Source organism: Mus caroli, chromosome 9 (assembly GCF_900094665.2).
Source record: "Mus caroli chromosome 9, CAROLI_EIJ_v1.1, whole genome shotgun sequence".
NCBI lineage: Eukaryota > Metazoa > Chordata > Mammalia > Rodentia > Muridae > Mus > Mus caroli.
The window spans coordinates 114,258,984-114,278,122 of record NC_034578.1 but is presented as its reverse complement, the minus strand read 5'-3'; the positions used below and the strand labels follow the sequence as shown (position 1 = coordinate 114,278,122).

Sequence of the window (19,139 nt, the reverse complement as noted above, 5' to 3'; positions counted from 1 at the left end):
GCTTTGTATACGGCTTGCATGTTTAGTCTTTTCAAATAAAACTAAAAAGGAACTCTGAGGCTAACACGCATATTCTTTTTACCTTCATATCCAACTATTTCTATAGCATCCTGTGGCACACACCCTCTCACACCAGCAAGCTCTTATCTTAAAATAAATCAGAGCAAACCTTTATTAAGGGCTGCTGATTTGCTGACTGAGAAATTTGGAACCATATTTGATAAACTCACAGTAGCAAAGTGTTCTGAGGTTCACAGGTCCAACTTCTTTGAGGGATCATTTGAACAAGTGATCAGGCAAACTAAGGCTTCATGGGTCAAATCTGGCCCTCTGTCTGCTTGTGTAAATAAAGTTTTATTAGGAACAGAGCCGTGCCCTGCATTTGGATATAGTCTATGGCTGCTGACAGAGTTAAACTGTTGCAAATGATTAAGTTAGCATAGCTACAGTGTAGCATGTAGCTATGAACATGGGCAGCCTAACACAAAATCAACCTGTTTAAAACGTGAGTTTGTTTATTGTGTGTTGTTTTTGTAAGCTGATGTCAAGCCTGATTGTCACAGGTGACCACAGTAAGTCACAAGGTCAAAAGCCTGACCATGCATGATTCTGCCCCATAAAGCCTAAAACTGTTCTTGCTAGCCCTTGACATAAAAGGCTGGCCAACCTTTGATCAAAACCAGAACAAAACATGGTCCCCAAATCAGCAGAATTTTTAAGTTTGTTAGTACCATCTCAGGTTCCATCCCCCACAGAATCTGAGGTTTTATAAGCCCACGGAGATATTTGCTTTTTCGAGAGTCTGTCCTCAAACTGAGAGATTCGTCTACCTCTGCCTGGCATGCACCCACCACACAGCGCCCTACAGCTTAGCCCAAGGAAAATTAAAGAGCGATAATGCGGATGGGCAGATGAGAACCCAAGAAGCTGAAGATGCTAGAACTCGGTAAAGATGCTAGGACACTCTCGGTGACACCAACAGTCCTTGGATTAAGGTGAACACTGAGGGTCTGATACTGTTTCTTGGCAACGCCTGATAGACGAATCGCCATTGGTGCATGCTGGGAAAGTTTGATAAGGGGCAGCCCGTGTGTCCTGGGAACGGATTCCAGGGATTCTGGGTAACCGCTGAGAGCGCAGCCCGGGGGACTCACCTTCTTCAGTATCTCTGTGTTCAGTAGCATGTACAGGTCGATGGTGCGGCTCTCCTCTTTCGGGAGAGCGCTAAGGTTGCAGTGCAACATTAGGCAGAAGCTCCCTGGCTTTTCACAGTCCTGAGGAGAAAATTCCCAGATGGAATTAAGAGACAGAGACCATACAAAGCCATCTATAGCGCAGAGTGTCTGTTATGTTAACTGAGGCAAAATCAAGAGGAAGAGGTGGGGCCCGTGGGATGGCTGATGTAAGACTTCCTGCCCAGCTTGTCTGGGGCCCAGGATTCCATCCCAAAATACAGAGTAAAATAGGAATTAGGTGTGTTCAGTCACTGAATATACCTGTCCCATTAGATTTAGAAAAGTGATTTTTAAACAAATATGGTATGGGGGGGGGGGGATTGTGTAACCTGAATTATTTCCATGATTTCTTCTGTTTAAAACTATATCGCCCAGTTCAATTACTGTTATTTAATATATAAATTGTACTGATATATGAATAGCTTTAAAAACAAAAACAAAAAACCAAACTATAATTAACATACCCCGCCCCACCAAACTAAAGAAGATGTAATTATGCTCTGTCACCAGCAGAGGGCGGTAGAAGGTTTTCTGGCCTAGTTAAACACTAGGGCTCTGCTCTCCTGTGTTTTGGGGGAGTCCACAAGTAGGCATAAGGTGGTTATGCGGTTAATCCTACCAAAAAGTTGAATTTCACCATGAGAATCAATTCTTCTCCAGAAGAAACATTTAGATATCCCTGTGTACTTTCGTGAGTTTTTAAACAGGGAGACTTTCCAACTACAGCGGATTCTGGGTCCATGCCTTGGCAGGCAGACACCATGCTCCTGTTTAGTGGGTGGGGCAGGGGTGGGTGCTTAAAGAACAAAGAAGCTATATGACTCGGTGACGCATAAGCCACCAAGGGGAAGTTTATTCCAATGACTAAGGAGGAATTTTTCTTTTGTGTTTGGAAGTGTATCCTTATAAAGTGTGGATGTGTGCATATATATATATATATATATATATATGTAAATAAATATATATGTGTGTGTGTGTGTACTGTGTGATGCTTCAATCACAGGGGACATGTTCAGCTTGACATTTCAGTGTGTATGGAAGACACAGCCGATGTCACTATATCTAACTGTCCCCTAGAGCCTTTACAAAGATAGGCTATCCTCGCCATATGGGCCACTGGTTAGCTTGACATAATCTAGAATCCTAGGAAAACAGTCTCAATGAGGGATCAGGGTGGTCTGTGAGGGGCTATCTCCACTATACTGATTGATGTGGGAAGACCTGCTCACTGTGGGTGGCGCCATTCCCTAGGCAGGGGGTCCGGAACTTTGTGAGAACAGAGAAAGTGAGCTGAGCACAGCAGAAATGTCTTAATTTTTCCCTCTCTGTTTTTTCGCTGTGGATGCAAGATGACTGGGTATCTCCTGACTTCTGCACAGTGATGAACGGAGCCCTAGGAATTGTGGGCTAAAGTCAACTCTTTCTCTTCTAAGTTGCTTTTGCCGGGGTATAATGTCATAGCAAAAAAAAAAACAAAAACAAAAACAAAAAACAAACAAACCCCCCACCCCAAAAACAAAAAACAAACAAAAAAGCAAAACAGTATGCAAGTGAAAAAAATCCAAATCTCTAATAGCAGGCGGCTGAGCTCTCCAAGGGGCGGGAGAGGTGTTCAAGTGAGTGTGGGGTGTGCTTAGGTGGAAGTAAAGCGCTCAGTGAAAGCAATCAGGATGCAGGAAAGGGGACTCTGGAAAATCTCTGATGAGGTAGAACACACATAGCAAAAAGAACAAATTCTAAGTATTATATTGATATATTTTACATAGGTATTATGTATGTTTCATGTATGTTTTTCATGTTTTCACTGGAGAACCAACCTGACCATGCTATCTTTCTGCCATCTTTACTATTTCTGAACTCTTTACACACATTCCAGAATGTTCTTTATTCGTCTTTCATTTAGCGTAATTTCTGGGAGACTTACTTATGCTGTATAGTGTATGGAACACTATGAGTTATATTTATTTTTTGTAGTTCTATAATATTCATGGGTATGGATATGCTTGTCTATTCACTGTACTGTTGATAGCTATCTGAATTGTTCTGGTCTCGGCTACTCTAAAATTGCTTCAAATGTCCCTGTGTCTTTCAACAATACGTGTATTCACTTCTTGGGGATAGACCCAGAAATGGTACATTTTTCTGGGTTGCGTAATGCATACATGCTTAATTTTAATAGAAACCGCTAGGAGGTTTCCCCAGTGTACTGTAGATTCCTTCTAGGAGAAGAAATCGTTTGCTTCCTGACCGGTAGGTTGTTTAGGTTTTCTGTTAGTCATTCAATGGAGTTTGGAATATAGATTTTTGAGGGAAATCCTGGGCTGAAAAATAGGGATGGATTACAGTCCTCAAGGCTTTTTGAGTTAACCAGTGAAAACTGGATTTGAGAAATAAGAAGCGCCAAGTAGAAGACCGGCCTCTCACCTCTGACATGCCTTCCCTGTGAGGCCCACCATCATGGCTCCCGTCACCAAGTGACTTCTTACCAACACTTTTCTTCCAGACTTGGAGAAGAAAGCAAATATGGTGTGGAAGATGTTCTCTTGTTCCTGAGGGATGATGCAGGGGGTTGGGTTCCTTTGTAGAGAGCAGTTACCCTTCTCTTGGCTCACCTGGAGAGAGAGAGAGAGGAGAGGAGAGAGAGAGAGGAGAGGAGAGAGAGAAGAGAGAGAGAGAGAGAGAGAGAGAGAGAGAGAGAGAGAGAGAGAGAGAGAGAGATTGGGAGAGAGAAAGCTGTTAGAACCAGTGGTCTTAGATCTATAAGCACCTGGCACAACAGCTGAGCATAGACGCTCCCTGCTACCATTCTCTAGAGGACAAAAAAGGTCAAAGGACATTTCATTTTGTGAAATTATTGACTATGTTTCCAGGTATGGCCTTGAACTCCTGGGTTCAAGACATCCTCCTGCCTAGCAGCCAGGCCCACAGGCTTACCACAGCTCTGGCTGAGAAGTGTTGAAGGCAGAAGTTCTGACAGAAAATGTGGCTATTAAGTTCTTCAATAAACTGAGCTGAGATGACCACAGCATGCAAATGAGATTTGAGGAACAGCTTAAACCTTCTGCTTCCTGATTTCAAAGCTCATTTACATCACTCCTTTCAGACAGGCGTTTAGGAGGCAAAAAGAAATTCAAATCATGTGCTAACAGAGTCAAAAGCCCTGGTCTGGAGCCCAGGCCTTCTGGGACCTTAGGTCTGTCCAAGCTTATAAGTGGGCCTCATGTATGACCCACTGTTGGAAGTTTCTAAGGTTCTGTGGAGCACACCAGGATGCTGTAAAACCCCTTAGGAGCTGTTTTTGAGAGAATTGCTCTGGGTCTTCATTCCTATTCCAACTGTAGTATCAACCACATGGTGGGTACCTGAGGTTTGGTTTTGTGAGCTCTTGCTCTCAGATTGTCTATCTCCTTTCATTCTCATGCATGTGGGATTCCCCTTCCCTGGCTTGTCCCTTGAGGGGACAATACTGACAGGCCCAGAGAAGACAGTCTTTTGCACAGAAGCTCCAGTGAAGACCCCTACCTCCCCAAGGCTTGGCCATCATACCACACCCCCAGTTGGTACCGAGAGAGCCTCGGAACTTGTAGGACAGACACGCTGACTCTCACTGAAGTCAGAGGCAGACCAAGAGTTCCTCAGCATTCTGAAAACTGGTGTTCTGGCTTTCCAGGCAGGGGGAGAAACCTGGTTGCCAACCCACCCTAGTTGGTCTTGCTCAAGAGCCCCCAGTTTGAGAAGATGGTGGTGATACCTGGCCGTAGGTGCCAGAAGAGAGGGGCAGAGGCCAGGAGCAGCAGCAATATGTGTGAGAAACGGCCAGGTCTTGGTGGGCAGAGTCACAGCCAGAACTAATTTCTTCTTCCACAGGGCGTCTCTGGGGTGGTGTGTGTACAGGGAAGTGATGGTCAGGGCATCTGATGCCTTATGACAGGCTGGCCCCAGTGGAATGTGGGGCAGGAAGCAGAAGCTGAAGTCGGTAGTGGATGAAAACCTTGGCCACTGCGCTCCTGACTGTGGTTATACAAGAATCATTTTAATCAGGAAATAACCCACTTTTCTGGGAGGCTCAGGGTGGTCCTGCTTCATCAGGAGACTGAAGGCTCCCAGGGTCTCTAGGGTGTCTGATCTGGTGCAGCTAAAATTCAGCCACTCAGTCCCTGACCAGGGTCACAGCAGGGAGGCACTCCTCTGAGAGGATGAACAGGTCACGTCTAGGATCAGCTCTGAGGGCCATTCACACTTAAACATTTGCTTCACAACTGGAGCCATCTTAAAGATGGAGGTACAAGGAGATAAGAAGAAGAAGGCAGGCGTGCAGACAGAGGTGTTCTTGAGAGTGGGCCACGCACCATACACACCCCCTAGCACTAGGTCCAGGGGTCAAGGACGGACTGTGGTGGGGTCAGGGAGGAGGACAACCATCCGCCCTTTTTTTACCCAGAATTCTTCATGGTGACCCATTTTGGCACTGTCTCCTCTCAGCCCCCAACAAAAAGCTGACCACTGGACAGCCCAGGGGAGGTATGAGCGCCTGCAGGCGGGGAGGTCAGGTCACTCTGTGCTGTCTCTGGGCCTGGAAGGGGAACCGAGTTCCCTGGAATGTTGTTTTTGGAAAGCAGTTCCCAGATCAGGGAGTCCTTGGCCTTGGCTGTCAGATAAGGACCCAAGGTTCCGTGGTTGGCTGTTATCAGCAGCCTAACCCAGTAAGAGGAACCCAGGGAGCAGAGGCTATCCCACACACCACTCTTGTGCTCTGTCCCCTCCCCTCTTATTTCATTGAACATGATGGTCTCCTATTCCACCCTTGTCCTGTGTCTGACAAAGTTCATTTCTCTCTATGGTTGAACAAGCCTTACTGTGTCTATCCACTACATCGCCTATACCTCTACTGATGAGCACCTATAACTTGACTGTGGTGAATCATGTGATATACTTTTAAAAATGTGTGTCCAAGTTTGTGTGTATGGGCACATGCCAACACAGAGACAGGAGGACAACCTCGAGTGTCAGCTCCAGAGATACCATCTTCCTTCTCTGAGATGGTCTCCATGGCCTGGAGCTTACCAAATAGACTAGATAGCCTGGCTGGTGACCCCTAAGGATCTTCCTGTTCCCAGCTCTCCAGCACTAGGGTTACAAACGTGAGCCCTGGCCCCTAGCCTTTTAATGTGGGTGTTGGTGTTTGAATGAAAGTCTTCATGTTTGTAAGGTGAGCCCATTAACCCTCTGAGCTGTCTCTCCAACGCCATGGACTTTTCTGGGCTGTTTTTGAGACAGGGTTTCTCTGTGTAGCCCTGGCTGTTCTGGAACTCACTCTGTAGACCAGGCTGGCCAAGAACTCAGAGATTTGCCTGCCTCTGCCTCCCAAGGGCTGGGAATAAAGGTGTGTGCCACCATGCCTGGTTACACTCTTGAATACTCTGTGGTGCCTGCTGCAGCCCAGCTCCACCTCTTCACAACCATGACAATTTGAGTCTCCCGGGCCTCGGTTTTCTTATCCATAGAATTAGTACAGTGGCCTACATGGCTACTTCTAGGAGCTGATCACACACTTCAGGACCATATGTGCAGCTTCTACAGAGCATCTTGTGTCTGTGTGAATGGAGGGAGGCATGCATGCCATGGCACATGTGTGAAGGTCAGGGTCAGTTCTTTTCTACCATGTGGGTCCTGGGAACCAAACTCAGGTCACCAGGCTTCATAGCTGGCATTGTTACTCATGGAACCATGTTCCCAGCCAGGGGTCCTCATCTTCCATTCTGTAGATAAGCGATGGCTAAAACCCTACCCTCCGGGCTGGTTAATTTTGTCTAGAGAACTTCAGTTGTTGAAACAAGACAAAACAAAACCCCCCCTCTGGATCAGCCTTGGGGAAGCCCATGGGGAATTATCTTTATTAGTGGTAAATGTGGGAGGGCTCATAGCCCTGGGTGCTATAAAAAAATCAGGCTGAGTGAGCCCTGGCTAGGAAGCTAGTAACAGGATTTCTCCATGGCCTCTGCATCAGTTCCTGCCTCCAGGTTCCTGCCTTGGCTTCCTGCACGATGGACTTTATGCTGTAAGTCATATAAACCCTTTCTTCCCCAAGTTGCTTTTGGCTATGGATGTTTATTGAAGCAAAATAAAGCAAACTAGAATACTCCTCAACTTGGCTTTAATCATCTTTGCTCAAAATCATGAGGAAATAAAGGCTTCTTCCCATGTCCCACCAAACACCACATTGCCCTTGTTCAACAGCCCCATCTTCAGCTGGCTGGGGGCCCTGCGGCCTCTGCCCACTCACTCTCATACTTTCCCAGACAGCTGGAGCCCAAATGCTTCCCACGACAGGGCTGGTTCTCCGCAGGACCCCTGGGAGTTGAGGGAGGCCCGTGGCTATTGGAATCTGCACAAAAGAACTTACTAAGTCCACAACCAGGGACGGGAGGGCACGGGGCACATTGTTGAGGCCGGATTCTGCCAGCATAGTTATTGAGGGTGTTCTGTTGTTATCTGCCCTCTCCAAACCGGACCCCAAAGAAAACACTGTGTAAGGTGAAACCAAAAGAGGGTGGTGGTGTGGGAGACTGTCGGAAGCCCACACTGTGGAGCCCAAGATGACATGGACATCTTGTGGCAGGACAGTCATCCTGGGGTAGTGGCTGGATGCAGCTAAGGTGTCAGAGGATAGTGTTCCATCTTCTCTAAGTGGCCTTACCTCATGAGTCATGGGGTTTGAAGCCTGAACTGTAGCTCTTGTCCTGGTAATGTCACTGTCAAGGAAAACTGACTTTTCCTTTGGACACTACCAGCCTCTGTCCCCAGGTGAGAAAGAGATGGTCCCGTAGGCTATGGTCAGAAACAGGGGTCAGAGGAACCAGGATGTTCCCACGTGTAAGGCTCAGGATCGCGGTGTCCGTTATTGACCCGGAGAAGCTGTGTGCTGTTGGGCTAGCCTTGGATTGCTTATAGCCCTCCTACTCCAGCCTCCAGACACTGACTGGGGTTACTGGCACCATCACCCTAAGCTTGTTTTTCTAGCTCCACCTCTCAAGCCCATCTCCTTGGGAGCCGGGTGGAGTTGTTTGTGGGCCCTCTCTAGGCAGAGTTCAGATGTAAAAGATAACTCTAGTTTCCACGAGGCAGTATTCTAACAGGTGGAACTGACACGGGACCCTTGCAACACTTCTGTGCTATCCGGTAAGACATAACGTTGGATGCTCACAACACCTTGTGTAGTGAGTACTGCCATCAGGATGGAGACTGTCTAAACGGGGGGTGGGGGGTGGGGNGGGGGGGTGGGGGGTGGGGGTGGGGCTTGACAAAATGTTTTAAATGAGATATAAAAAAACCCTATGGATTTGTGAGCATAGTGTGAGTTTTCTTACTAAAGGTTTTTTAATATTGTACGTGCATGTGTGTTTGTGCACTTGTATGCGCACACACGCGCAAACACATACACAGTTAGGAAGGCCAGAAGAGGGCATCATCCCCTGGAAGTGGAGTTATAAACACTGAGAGTTGTAAGCCACCCAGTCTGTATACAGGAACTGAAATTGATTCTCCTGCCAAGCATCAAGTGTTCCTCTCTAGCACTGCCCACCCTGCTGTGAGTTTTCAGAACGTAAATGCAGTGTATAAGGATACCATCCTGTACCCGGAGCATCTATCGCCTTGGATGTCTGTCTGTCTGTCTGTCTGTATCGGGATATTCAGCACCTTCTCTGTTAGCTTCTTCACTGCACCTCATCCGTATTAAACCATTCCCCCCTCCCCCGCCCACCAAGCCCCCTTTTCCCACCCATCCCTGGCTCTGGTGGACACTGTCTGACATGTGACTGTGAGGTCACCTTTTCTAGTTGCTGCTTGTTGAGAACACGTGTATTTTTATTCTATGTCTGGTTAACTTCACCTGATGTAATGTCCTCCGGTTTCACCCATGTTGCCACAAATGACAGGGTGACATTTTTTGTTAGGGCTGAATAATACTCCACTGTTAAAATGGACTGAGGGTGGAGTTGGGGAGTTGACTGGATATAAGAGACAGACAGACAGACAGACAAGAGAGACAGACATCAGAGGTGTTCTGGGCACACAATGACACCAGGTCTCTAGCTGTCACCCAAACTTTGCAACCTCTGCCTGTAGCTCTGCAAGGCTAGGGAGCGAGAATCCCTGCCACACTTCCTGCCGAACACCCAGGCTCTACAGATGGCGACCTAACAGCTGGTTTCACACACCCTGACCACTACAGCCTTGAAGTGTTCCCGATTCAGGGGAGCTACCAGGCCTCCCCCAGATCTTGAGGAGGGGGCACGGAATCCAGAGAGCAAGGAAAAGCAAAGCCTGAAGGTGCATACTGTGGCCTTGAGTTCAACCTTGGACAAGCACAGTGAGGTGCCAGCACCACACCCCTTGACTTTGTGGCTTCCTATACCACCTGCCACATGAACCTCTGCTCCATACTTTGTTATCCATTTTACACAACAAAGCAAGTGTCTTGTAAGCAAATCTTAGGAGTAGGGTGTTTCTGCAGAAGGATGGGGGGAACCAGCGAAGTCTCAGAACCCAGGAAGAGGATGTGAGGTTTGAGGTGGGTGGATTAACCTGCCACAGAACCAAGGAACCAACTCTACTCAGGCCTGTGGTATTCTTAGCACTTTCTTTTCTTTCTTTGCCTCTACATATCTTTGGCTGGCTTAGAACTCACTGTGTAGACCAGACTGGCTTTGAACTCACAAAGACCCACCTGCTCCTGCCTCCTGAATGTGTCCCGCTGCTCCTGACTTCTATTTTAACAGCATATCTGAGGCCTGGATGGCTCTTTAATCAGCTTTGGCCCACTCTCCTGATCACTCCCCACTGGCTGGACATTTACAGAGAAGATCATCAAAATTTGCCTGGCTCCACGCCTCTGGTGCACAGTCTGAGACAGGTAAGCGGAAACCTGAACTAACTCTGCGCCACTCAGGAGCCCTGCTTGGAGTCTCCCTCCATGCAGCCCTTGGGGGAAGTTGACTTGAAACTAGCCCAGAGCCGACGGGTGAAGCAGCACAGGTTCATTTGTGTCAAGACCATGTGTTTCCTGTTAACTCCTGTTTCTCTGTCAGCCGACATTCTGCTCCCTGTCATTTCCCTGGGCCACTTTTATGTATCACGTTACCTAAGCACAGCTGATGGCAAGTGGGTAAACATGACTGGGCCTGAGATTTAGCTGCTGGGCCCTTCTGAATTCTCTGAATTCACACGCCCTTTGAGATGGGATACCAAGAGAATGTTGTGAATGCCAGCTCTGCTAATTCAATTACCAACTACCTACTCTGGGAGTGGAGCGGTCAGAAGACAGGGCGATCCCCATTCCACCGTAGGGCGCTTGCTCGCTGTGGTTCCACAGCAGTTGTTGGGAGGTTCATTTCGGGACTCATTAAAATGCCTGAGACCTGATACCACTTGGTTAACTGTACCTGTCCTAATATAAATGAGCCAATTCCATTCTGTTCCATTCAGCGAAATGTGAACTACATTTACATTCCTGGTCGCCTCCCATTTTTAATATCTTGTATTAAGTTACATGGCTGTGAATGGCTACCAGGTGTCTCTTGGTATTGTCTGACGGACGGGCAGATGACGTGATTTTCCTAAAGCAGAGGAAGGGTTGCATGTTCAGCATCCACTTCAAGCCTGTGGTGCTTCTGACCCACAGAGAGGCAGACGCTCTAAGTCACTCCTGATTTGTTCTGCGTGTCCAGCAGGGGTGGGGCTGCCTAATACAAGGCCTGAAATGGAAATAACAGTCCCGGTGAGTCCTCAGCTGTGATGCACCTAGCTTTATGTGATCCACGCTTTGAAAGGCTGAGAACACAGCTGCTGGGTGTCAATGACCCACCATTTAAAGACAGCAGAGAGCTCCTGGAGGTGTCTGTGGGCGTGTCCTCCTAAAGAGGGAAGAATTCTTACACGTTGTGGAGGACTCTCTGCCTGTCAGTTTGGCTTGTGATACCTCTCTGTCTGTCTGTCTGCCTCTCTTTTTGTGTGTACATGTACATGTGTGTCAGTGTGTGTGCACATGTATGTGTGTGAGAGCCCACACAGCAGAGGTCAAGGCCGCGTGTCTTCCTCAGTCATTTTCCCTCCTTATTCTTTAGAGGCAGCATGTCAGCGAAGCTCACTGGTTCAGTTAGGATGAATTGGCCAGCATGCTCCAGGGATTCTCTTGTCTCTGCCCACCTAGTTCTGGGATTACTGGTGCACACTGCCATGCCTGGTAGGTGTTGCTCACGCTTGTGTGCCTAGCACTTCACTGATGGTACCACATCTCCAGCCCCAAGTTCTCATGTTTATTTCTACATGTAGCCAGAGGTTCCAACACACAAATAGAATTCCAAAGGGGAAACCCTTTCCCATCATCCCAAGCTCCGTGAGGTAAGCACAGAGAAGGCTAGAGCTATGTTTAGTCCCCACCTCCCAATGCGCCATTTTTTCATATCAGTAAGGACCTCAGCTAGAGAGTTTTGTTGTTGAAATGGAAAGGAGAAACAAAGGCACAAAACATCTGTTCACAGTAACAGCTCCCTTGAGATCTGCAGAGCTGGGGACGGAGCACGGCCACCAGGACAGCGTAGGTCCTTTAATTCTAGAAAGAAAATGACACTGAGCATACTGTATTCTTTTACTTAATTGTGTATGTGGTTCGGTGACAGGAACCTTGACCAATTCACTGTACCAAGAGAGTAAATGTAAAATCCTGAAGACGTTGTAGCTTTGGCTTTGACGCCTTCTTTCTAATTGAAAACTATCTCCTAAAGAAAATATATTTTTGTGCAGCTGCTTCTCGTCACACGGAGGAAAGCTGGGTTCTGTCTGAAAGGTCAGGAGGTTACTGAGACCAAAGACAGAGACAGGGGAGAAATGAAGCCGTGATATCAACACTCCAGGAAGCAGGGTGTGGCGTCTCCTGTGAGCCTGCCCGAGCTTATGCTATAGAGGAATGCTTGTGTTTCCACCAGCTCTAGGGATGGCTGACACAAGGCTTTCACCCTCAGCCCTGGGCCCCTTTTTCTCCCCTTTGGGGGTAATCAGCCAATATGCCAGGGAGTCAAGAGTGCAGGCCACATCAGGCTTTCCATAAAAGAGAATTTCATTTCCATGTAATCAGAGAAAGGCGGGCCCCAGAGAGGCCCATTTCGCAGGCATGGATGGCCTTTACCAGAGCTAGAGTGATATGGAAGGGAAGCAGTTTTGGAGATGAAGTGACAGCGAAGAATTTCCAGATGTGGCTGGATTGTCGCAGTGAGAGATGGAGGCGTAAATATGTTATCTGAGCACTTGACATGCAGGCCCAAGATGCTCGCCTTCCCCAGATGGTGAGACGCTCTGGAGGTGCGATGGTCTACTGATTTGGATAATGAATGAACCTGTCAAGCCACCCCACCCCCACCCACTGGGACACAGCACAGACCTTGGAATTTTATTAGTTTGTTTAAGTTCTAGTTTTGGCTCTTGGATCCTGCTACAGTGAAGAACAAAGTTCAGGTCCATGTGGATTTGCAGAATTCACTCTGCACCCGTCAGGCACATTATTTGAGAATCATCCTTCTATCAAAAGGTCTGTAGCCATCCCAATGGCATCTCTACCCACCACGCTCTATCTATCCTCTTAGATTGCTTTTTGGCGGTGTGTGCACACTAGAGCATTGTAAAATGAAGCTGCTAGTGGATTCCCTGGGTCTCAGGTTTCAAGGACCTCAGGGAAGTCTGAAGTGTGCCTCAGGTCTAGGGTCCAGGAAATTTAAGAAGAGGCAAAGGGTGGGACCCCAGTGGCCAGGGAGACCAAACTACTTCTTAGGGACTGGTAATGCCAAGTCAATGCCTTATGGTCAGAAGGAATTTGGGGTGCATGTGAGAAAGCTGGCCCCCATTTTTTATGTTTCTGAGGCACACTCAGTTTGGCCTCAGCAGGTTAAATGAGAACCACGTGTTTCTCGGCAGTGGCTGATGAGCTCTGTTAATTTGTGCTATGGACTTCTTTAACATCCCATTATGCCCACACCAGCAAGGCTGGGGGTCATGTTTGTTTTAAGGGCTGAAGGGAAGCTGACCGGTTAGCTCTCACTTTTAAGGCCTATTCATGTTGGGGGCCAGAAAGCACCATGCGTGTAAGCTGCATTCCAACTGGCCCACCCAATGGCAGCGAGGAGTCACGGCAGCTGGGACACAATACATTCAGGCTCCAAGTGATAAGAATGGGTGCCCTCAGTCAGCTAGGAGATGGCACTGCTGGCTTGATTTACTCTTGATATCCACATAGCTCAGAGGTCAGACTCTGGCTTGAATGATGTCCACACAGCCCTGGCTGGCTTGTCACTACCTTCCAGAGCATGTGAATGGTGTACAGACACAGCTCAGGGACACACAATTTTGTCTTGATCACCTAGATCAAGTGCCCAGAAATGCAACTATCACTCCACAATTCAATAATCTCTCTTTAACTGCAGAATTCAGGCAAACATTTCCCCCTCTTTTTAAAGTATTTGGCTCTTGTTGAGAAAAAAAAAAAACCCAGATCTTACCCTGACTTATTTATGAAACTTTACTATGTGGCTCACCTCTATACATGTACATAAAGAAGAAAAGAAAGTGGTTTAAAGCTATTGACAAGATCAGTGGTGTGTAAGGAGTGAGGTATGAAGAAATATGATTCCATAACAACCATTCTCAAAGTTTGTGGATTTCTCATTGAAGCTTTTGGCAGTGTAGGCAGTTCTGTCTGATTTGAAAATATCACCTTCTTTTTGATTCTCAGATGGAAATGAAGGCAATTTTTGCTGGTGCATGAGTGGCGTTTTTTCAAAATTGGCTCTATGTGGGGATTCCCAGTGACTACAAAATTTTCAGATCTTTTTGTACATAAGGAGCACCCTGTAGATACATTGTAGAGTTTATTGATAGCTAAGGATCTATCTTCCAAGCCCATGGCAGAAGGAATTATATCTGGTGGCGGTGTAGCTGATGTGGGCAGTGGAATTTTTATTTCTCCTAGTTTATATTTTCACCCGGGCACTGAGTGTGGACATATACAGAGCACAGGGCCATGTCCTTTGCTCTTGTGACGTTTGGTTCTCCTGTGAGGAGGTGACAGACATTAAGTATACTGACTTTAGTGAGTGACAAATCTGGAAAGGAAATGCCACCGTGAAATGGAACCAAGAGTGGGGTTCACAGATTCGGGGCTGGTGGCCTGGGCAGACTCCCTGAGAGTGCAGGCCCTGGACTAGGATCTACATTCTGAAGCATCGTCTATATGAAACCCAGGAAGGAATGATGGAAGAGATGGCCTGGGAACTGGATATGGGGCGGGGGTGGGGGGTGATGAGCAGAAAAGGAGAAGGAGCTGTGAGCAAGGAAAGGGGCCAAGGGAAGTACACGGTGGCTTGCTCAGCAGCCTTAAAGGGTCAGTGGGCTGAAAGGTAAGTCAGAGGGAAGTCGGGGTGGGTTAGTGAACAATATGGCCAGACAATATGTTTGGGATATGTATGGAGGATTTCAGACCTTGTAGTTGTCCCAATACAACCTTCTTGTTGGTGTGTCTGTGTGTGTATGAGTGTATGCATTGTGTGTATGTATGTGTGAGTGTATGTGTGTGTATGTATGTGTGTGTGTATGTGTGTATGTGTGTGTATATGTGTGTGTATGTATGTGTGTGTATATGTGTGTGTATGTGTGTATGTATGTGTGTATGTGTGTGTGTATGTGTGTGTGTGTATGTGTGAGTGTATGTGTATGTGTGTATGTGTGTGTATATGTGTTTGTGTATGTGTGTGTATGTGTGTGTATGTGTGTGTGTATGTGTATGTGTGTGTATATGTGTGTATGTGTGTGTATATGTGTGTGTGTATGTGTGTGTATGTGTGTGTGTATGTGTATATGTGTGTGTGTGTATGTGTGTGCATGTAGGCTCAAGGTTGATGTTAAGTAACTTCCTCAATCAGTCCCTACCGTATTTTCTTGAGATACTAAAGTCTCTTACTAAATCTGGAGCTATCCAGTTAGGCTAGACTGGCTGGCTAGCACACCCCAGAGATCTTCCTGTCTTTGCCTCCCTAGCGTCAGAATCGCAAGGGTCTATCACTGGACCCTCCTGTTTGATCTTTTTACAGAGACCCTCAAGAGTGTCTTGGAATTACACAGAGAGGCAAACACGGCCGGATGAAGTTCTCCAACTGCACAGAAGGTTCTCATCGTTGGAGCAATGATGACTCCTGGTGGGAGAGACCGAGCAGAAATCACAGCGCATGCCGGTTCGTTCTGAATTTTTGCTCTTACTTTTTGGAGCCCACGGAGAAAATGAAGGCAATGCCCCAGGATAGGAAAGAGAGAAAATAGTTCTCGTCTCTTTTTTTTTTTTTTTGGAAAAGAAGGGGGGTGAGGGTGATTAGGCAATAGCTCAACTTCTCTGCGAGGGAACGAGGCAACTGTTTTCCATTTTAGCTAAGAAAAGGTCAGGAGGGAAATGAGCTTGAGAGACCAAGGCTAGTCATAACAGTGGGATTTGAGGGATGCTGCGATGGCTTAGCAGAGAGAACTTGCTTGAAATATGGTTCTGTTGTACTGAAAAGACATCTTGACCACATTCTGCCCGAAGATAGAGAGCGAGATCATGTAGTCCCCCAAGCCACTCTGGGCAGTAAATCCATCTCTCACTGCTGGGGGCAGGGGGCGCTTAAGCCTAGTGTTCTCCCTAGGAAGACCCTCTCACCCAGGATTAGGACAAGCCATTGAGTTCCTCCTGAGGAAAGCTGAGGGAGGAGAAGCAGCATGAGTCCATGCTGGGTACAGTATCAGAGATTAAGGCAGAACCAAGCCTCTCAGTACTGATTTGTGGTATCTGCTGGTACATGAACACACCAGGCACAGCTGGTGTGCAAGGTAAGCCTCAACTTCCTGGAAGCCTGCTGCAAAGGAGGCTTCTTGTTGCAATTAGCATCAGAGGACAGCGAAATCCTAAAACCCAGGACTTTTCAATGTCACCGTGGATAGCCACTGACAGAACAGTGAGTGATTCGTGATGATAGGGAACTCCAGCGTGAGCCTTCATGAGCGAACATACATAGACTTCTGGGAGTTGGATCTGAACGCCACGCAGGAGTAGCCTCGAGGGTTGGGAGCTGGTACTTTTAGGGAGAAAAATCAAGCCAAGTAATGATAAGGCAGACAGATCATTTGTAAATACATCAAGGCCACCAAGCAGAAAGATCTCCTTCCATATTTTCCCAGGGATGCTTTGTTCCCTGCCCTGATAGGAAGACACAGAGATGTTGCTGACCACCCTCCCTGTCTCCCGGCCATCTTCTACCTCCTCAGTTTGTCTCTGTAGCATTAGCACAAGTGATGCTCTGTGGGTTTTCCTTATTTTTGTCTTCTCTCACCAGAAGGTAAGCTACACTCAGGCTGGCAATGATTACAGCTCTGTCTTTCTGTCTTTTATTCTCTGTCGTAACCCAGCCCTTGACATGTGCTGGGTATAAAGCACTCGTTGAATGACAGGACATGTCATTCATGCTTAAAACCAAATCCTCCTGACAGCCAAATATAGCAACAACTGTCATCAGACAGGGAACTGTGACCGACAGGAACACGGAAGCACACGGGAGGAAATATGATAATGTGGTCAGGGCTTCTCAAACAGGGGCGTGCACGTGAACCATGCAGGGCTTGTCCGAGTGTAGATTTGGAGTCAGAAGTCCAGGTGTGGCTGGAGTCTGTCTTCTAGGTGGTGTTGCTGCAGCTGGGTGACATCGTGATTGGCAGACAGAATGATGTCATGAGGCCTGGCAGGTGGCTGTGTGGTCCAGTGGTCAAGAGTGACTACCAACCCAGGTTCTTATGAACTCAGACCTTGGATGTCCCTCTCTTTTCCAAGCCATCCCCCCAGCTTGTGATAAGTTCCTAATAATATAAATTTAGTATTTATTGTTATCTTGACTCTAACAGCCCCCTCTCAGAACTGGGATGGAATATATGAGGTCTCCTTCTGCTTCATCAGAATAGGAAAGGCCGGTGGTGATGCTGAGACCGTGATAATGCAAATCTCTCTGAAAGTGGAGACTTTTTGCTGAGTAGATTACAGTCTCTTGGAACAGATTCCCAGAAGTGTGGGGTTAGGACTCATGTTTAAATTCTGACAGTTTCCCTTTCTTTCTGTCTTTTATACCTGCAGTATTTGTGGACACACTCATTGTTCTTGATCTTAGCCAACAATGTGTTCAAAGATTAACCTCATTGTTAGCTTGCGATGCTCTCATTACAGGGAGGCTGGGTTTGCTCATTTCCCACTTAAACTTCTCCTGTGGATTTTCTGGCTTTTCCTTGTTACTTTGAAAAAACAAATAATAGGTCACTTCCCTATGTTGCAATTATCTTTTCCCAAACACTTTTGAGCTTTGTCCGTGAAGTATTTTGATGCTACAAAAGCTTATCATCTTTACACATTGTATCTGAATGAGAAGTGTCTCTCGAGGGTTCAGGTATTTGAGCACTCGCCTCCGTTGCTGGCGCAGACTTGGCGGCTTTGCCAGTCTGCAGCCTTGCTCCAGTCCTGTTCTCTCTGCTCTGGGTTTGCAGTTGAGGATATGATGAGTCAGCTTCCTGCTCCCCTGCCTGCTGCCCCATTATGGACACTAAAATTTGGAGCCCAAATAAGTTCTTTCTTCCTTAAGTTGCCTTTGGCCATGGCTTTATCACAAAAGAAAAGTGACCGATACATCTGTCAGTCCTTTCTTCAGGGATTTGTGACTGGCTTAGGAGATCGGCTTCCCATCCAAAGGCTATGAGAATATTCAGTACTTTTTTTCATGCTTTTAAAAGAAAAAACTAACCATATAGCTTGAATTCATTTTCTTTTTTTCTGCATTGTTCAAGTTTTCTGTGACTTCTTCCCAAATCCCTTTACATCATTTGCTGAATGGTCTGTATACAACTTCCCACCTTTGGGAGCCATCTTTGCCCTTGTTGTTCTTCTTCTTTTTGTTCTTGTTTTTCTTGTTCTTGTTCTTCTTCTCCTCTTCTGCCTCCTCCTCCTTCTCCTCCTCCCCCCTCCCCTCCCCCTCTTCTTCTTCTTCTTCTTCTTCTTCTTCTTCTTCTTCTTCTTCTTCTTCTTCTTCTTCTTCTTTCCCTTTCCATGTCCTCTCCTTCTGCAGGAGGTTGTGTGCTTGATGCAAGTCTTCTAGAAGGCACACAGGGTCTTGGAGGCTTTACTAATGAACACTCCTAAGAAGTGTACTCCTAAGAGGTAATTAGTACTAAGCTAATGGTCCTCTTAGCTTTAATTGTAACTAGATGCAGCCTGGAGTGATTGAGAAGGGAGTCTCAGTTAGGGATTGTACAGTGTATGGGGGACTGTCCCAATTAGTAATTGGTGCAAGAGGCTCCAGCTCAATGTGGGCAGCACCATTCCAGAAATGCTGGTCCTGGGCTGCATAAGAAAGCTAGGTAAGTGTGAATCTGGGTGTGAGCCAGCAAGCAGCATTTCTGCATGGTTTCTATTTCAAGGTCCTTGCTTGACTTCATATCCTGAATGTCCTCAGTGATAGACTGTGACCTGGAAGTATAAACCCATTCTTCTACCCAAGTTGCTTTTAGTCGGGTTGTTTTTATCCCAGGAGCCGAAAGGAAACTAGAAGACTACCAGAGTGCCTTGAATGAAATCCGTATTCCATTCAAAGTCGTGAAGGATGCGGTAGAAACATCATGAGCTTAGCTAGTCACAACTGACCTGCTGAGGGGTCTCAGGCTCCACAGAGCAAGAGAGGGCTGGGTTGGGCTGCAGACTACCTTCACTTTGAGAAAACAGGGGCCCTTAAGCAAGGGTGAGCTAGCTGCAGGCTTCTGAGACAAGGGTCTGGAATCCTTGTTCACTGCTGCATCATA

General features: G+C 47.0%; 1 protein-coding gene across 1 annotated transcript in view; it reads right to left on the bottom strand.

Annotated features, from left to right (window-relative positions):
* The window catches only part of Itga9 (integrin subunit alpha 9), a 289,069-nt gene that overhangs the window by 26,837 nt on the left and 243,093 nt on the right, over nt 1-19,139 (bottom strand). Inside the window, exons 24-25 of the mRNA XM_021172021.2 lie at nt 3,722-3,847; nt 1,155-1,274 (exon numbers count right to left, since the gene is read on the bottom strand). Of these exons, the coding sequence (XP_021027680.1) occupies nt 1,155-1,274; nt 3,722-3,847 (246 nt within the window). The remainder of the gene's footprint in view (nt 1-1,154; nt 1,275-3,721; nt 3,848-19,139) is intronic.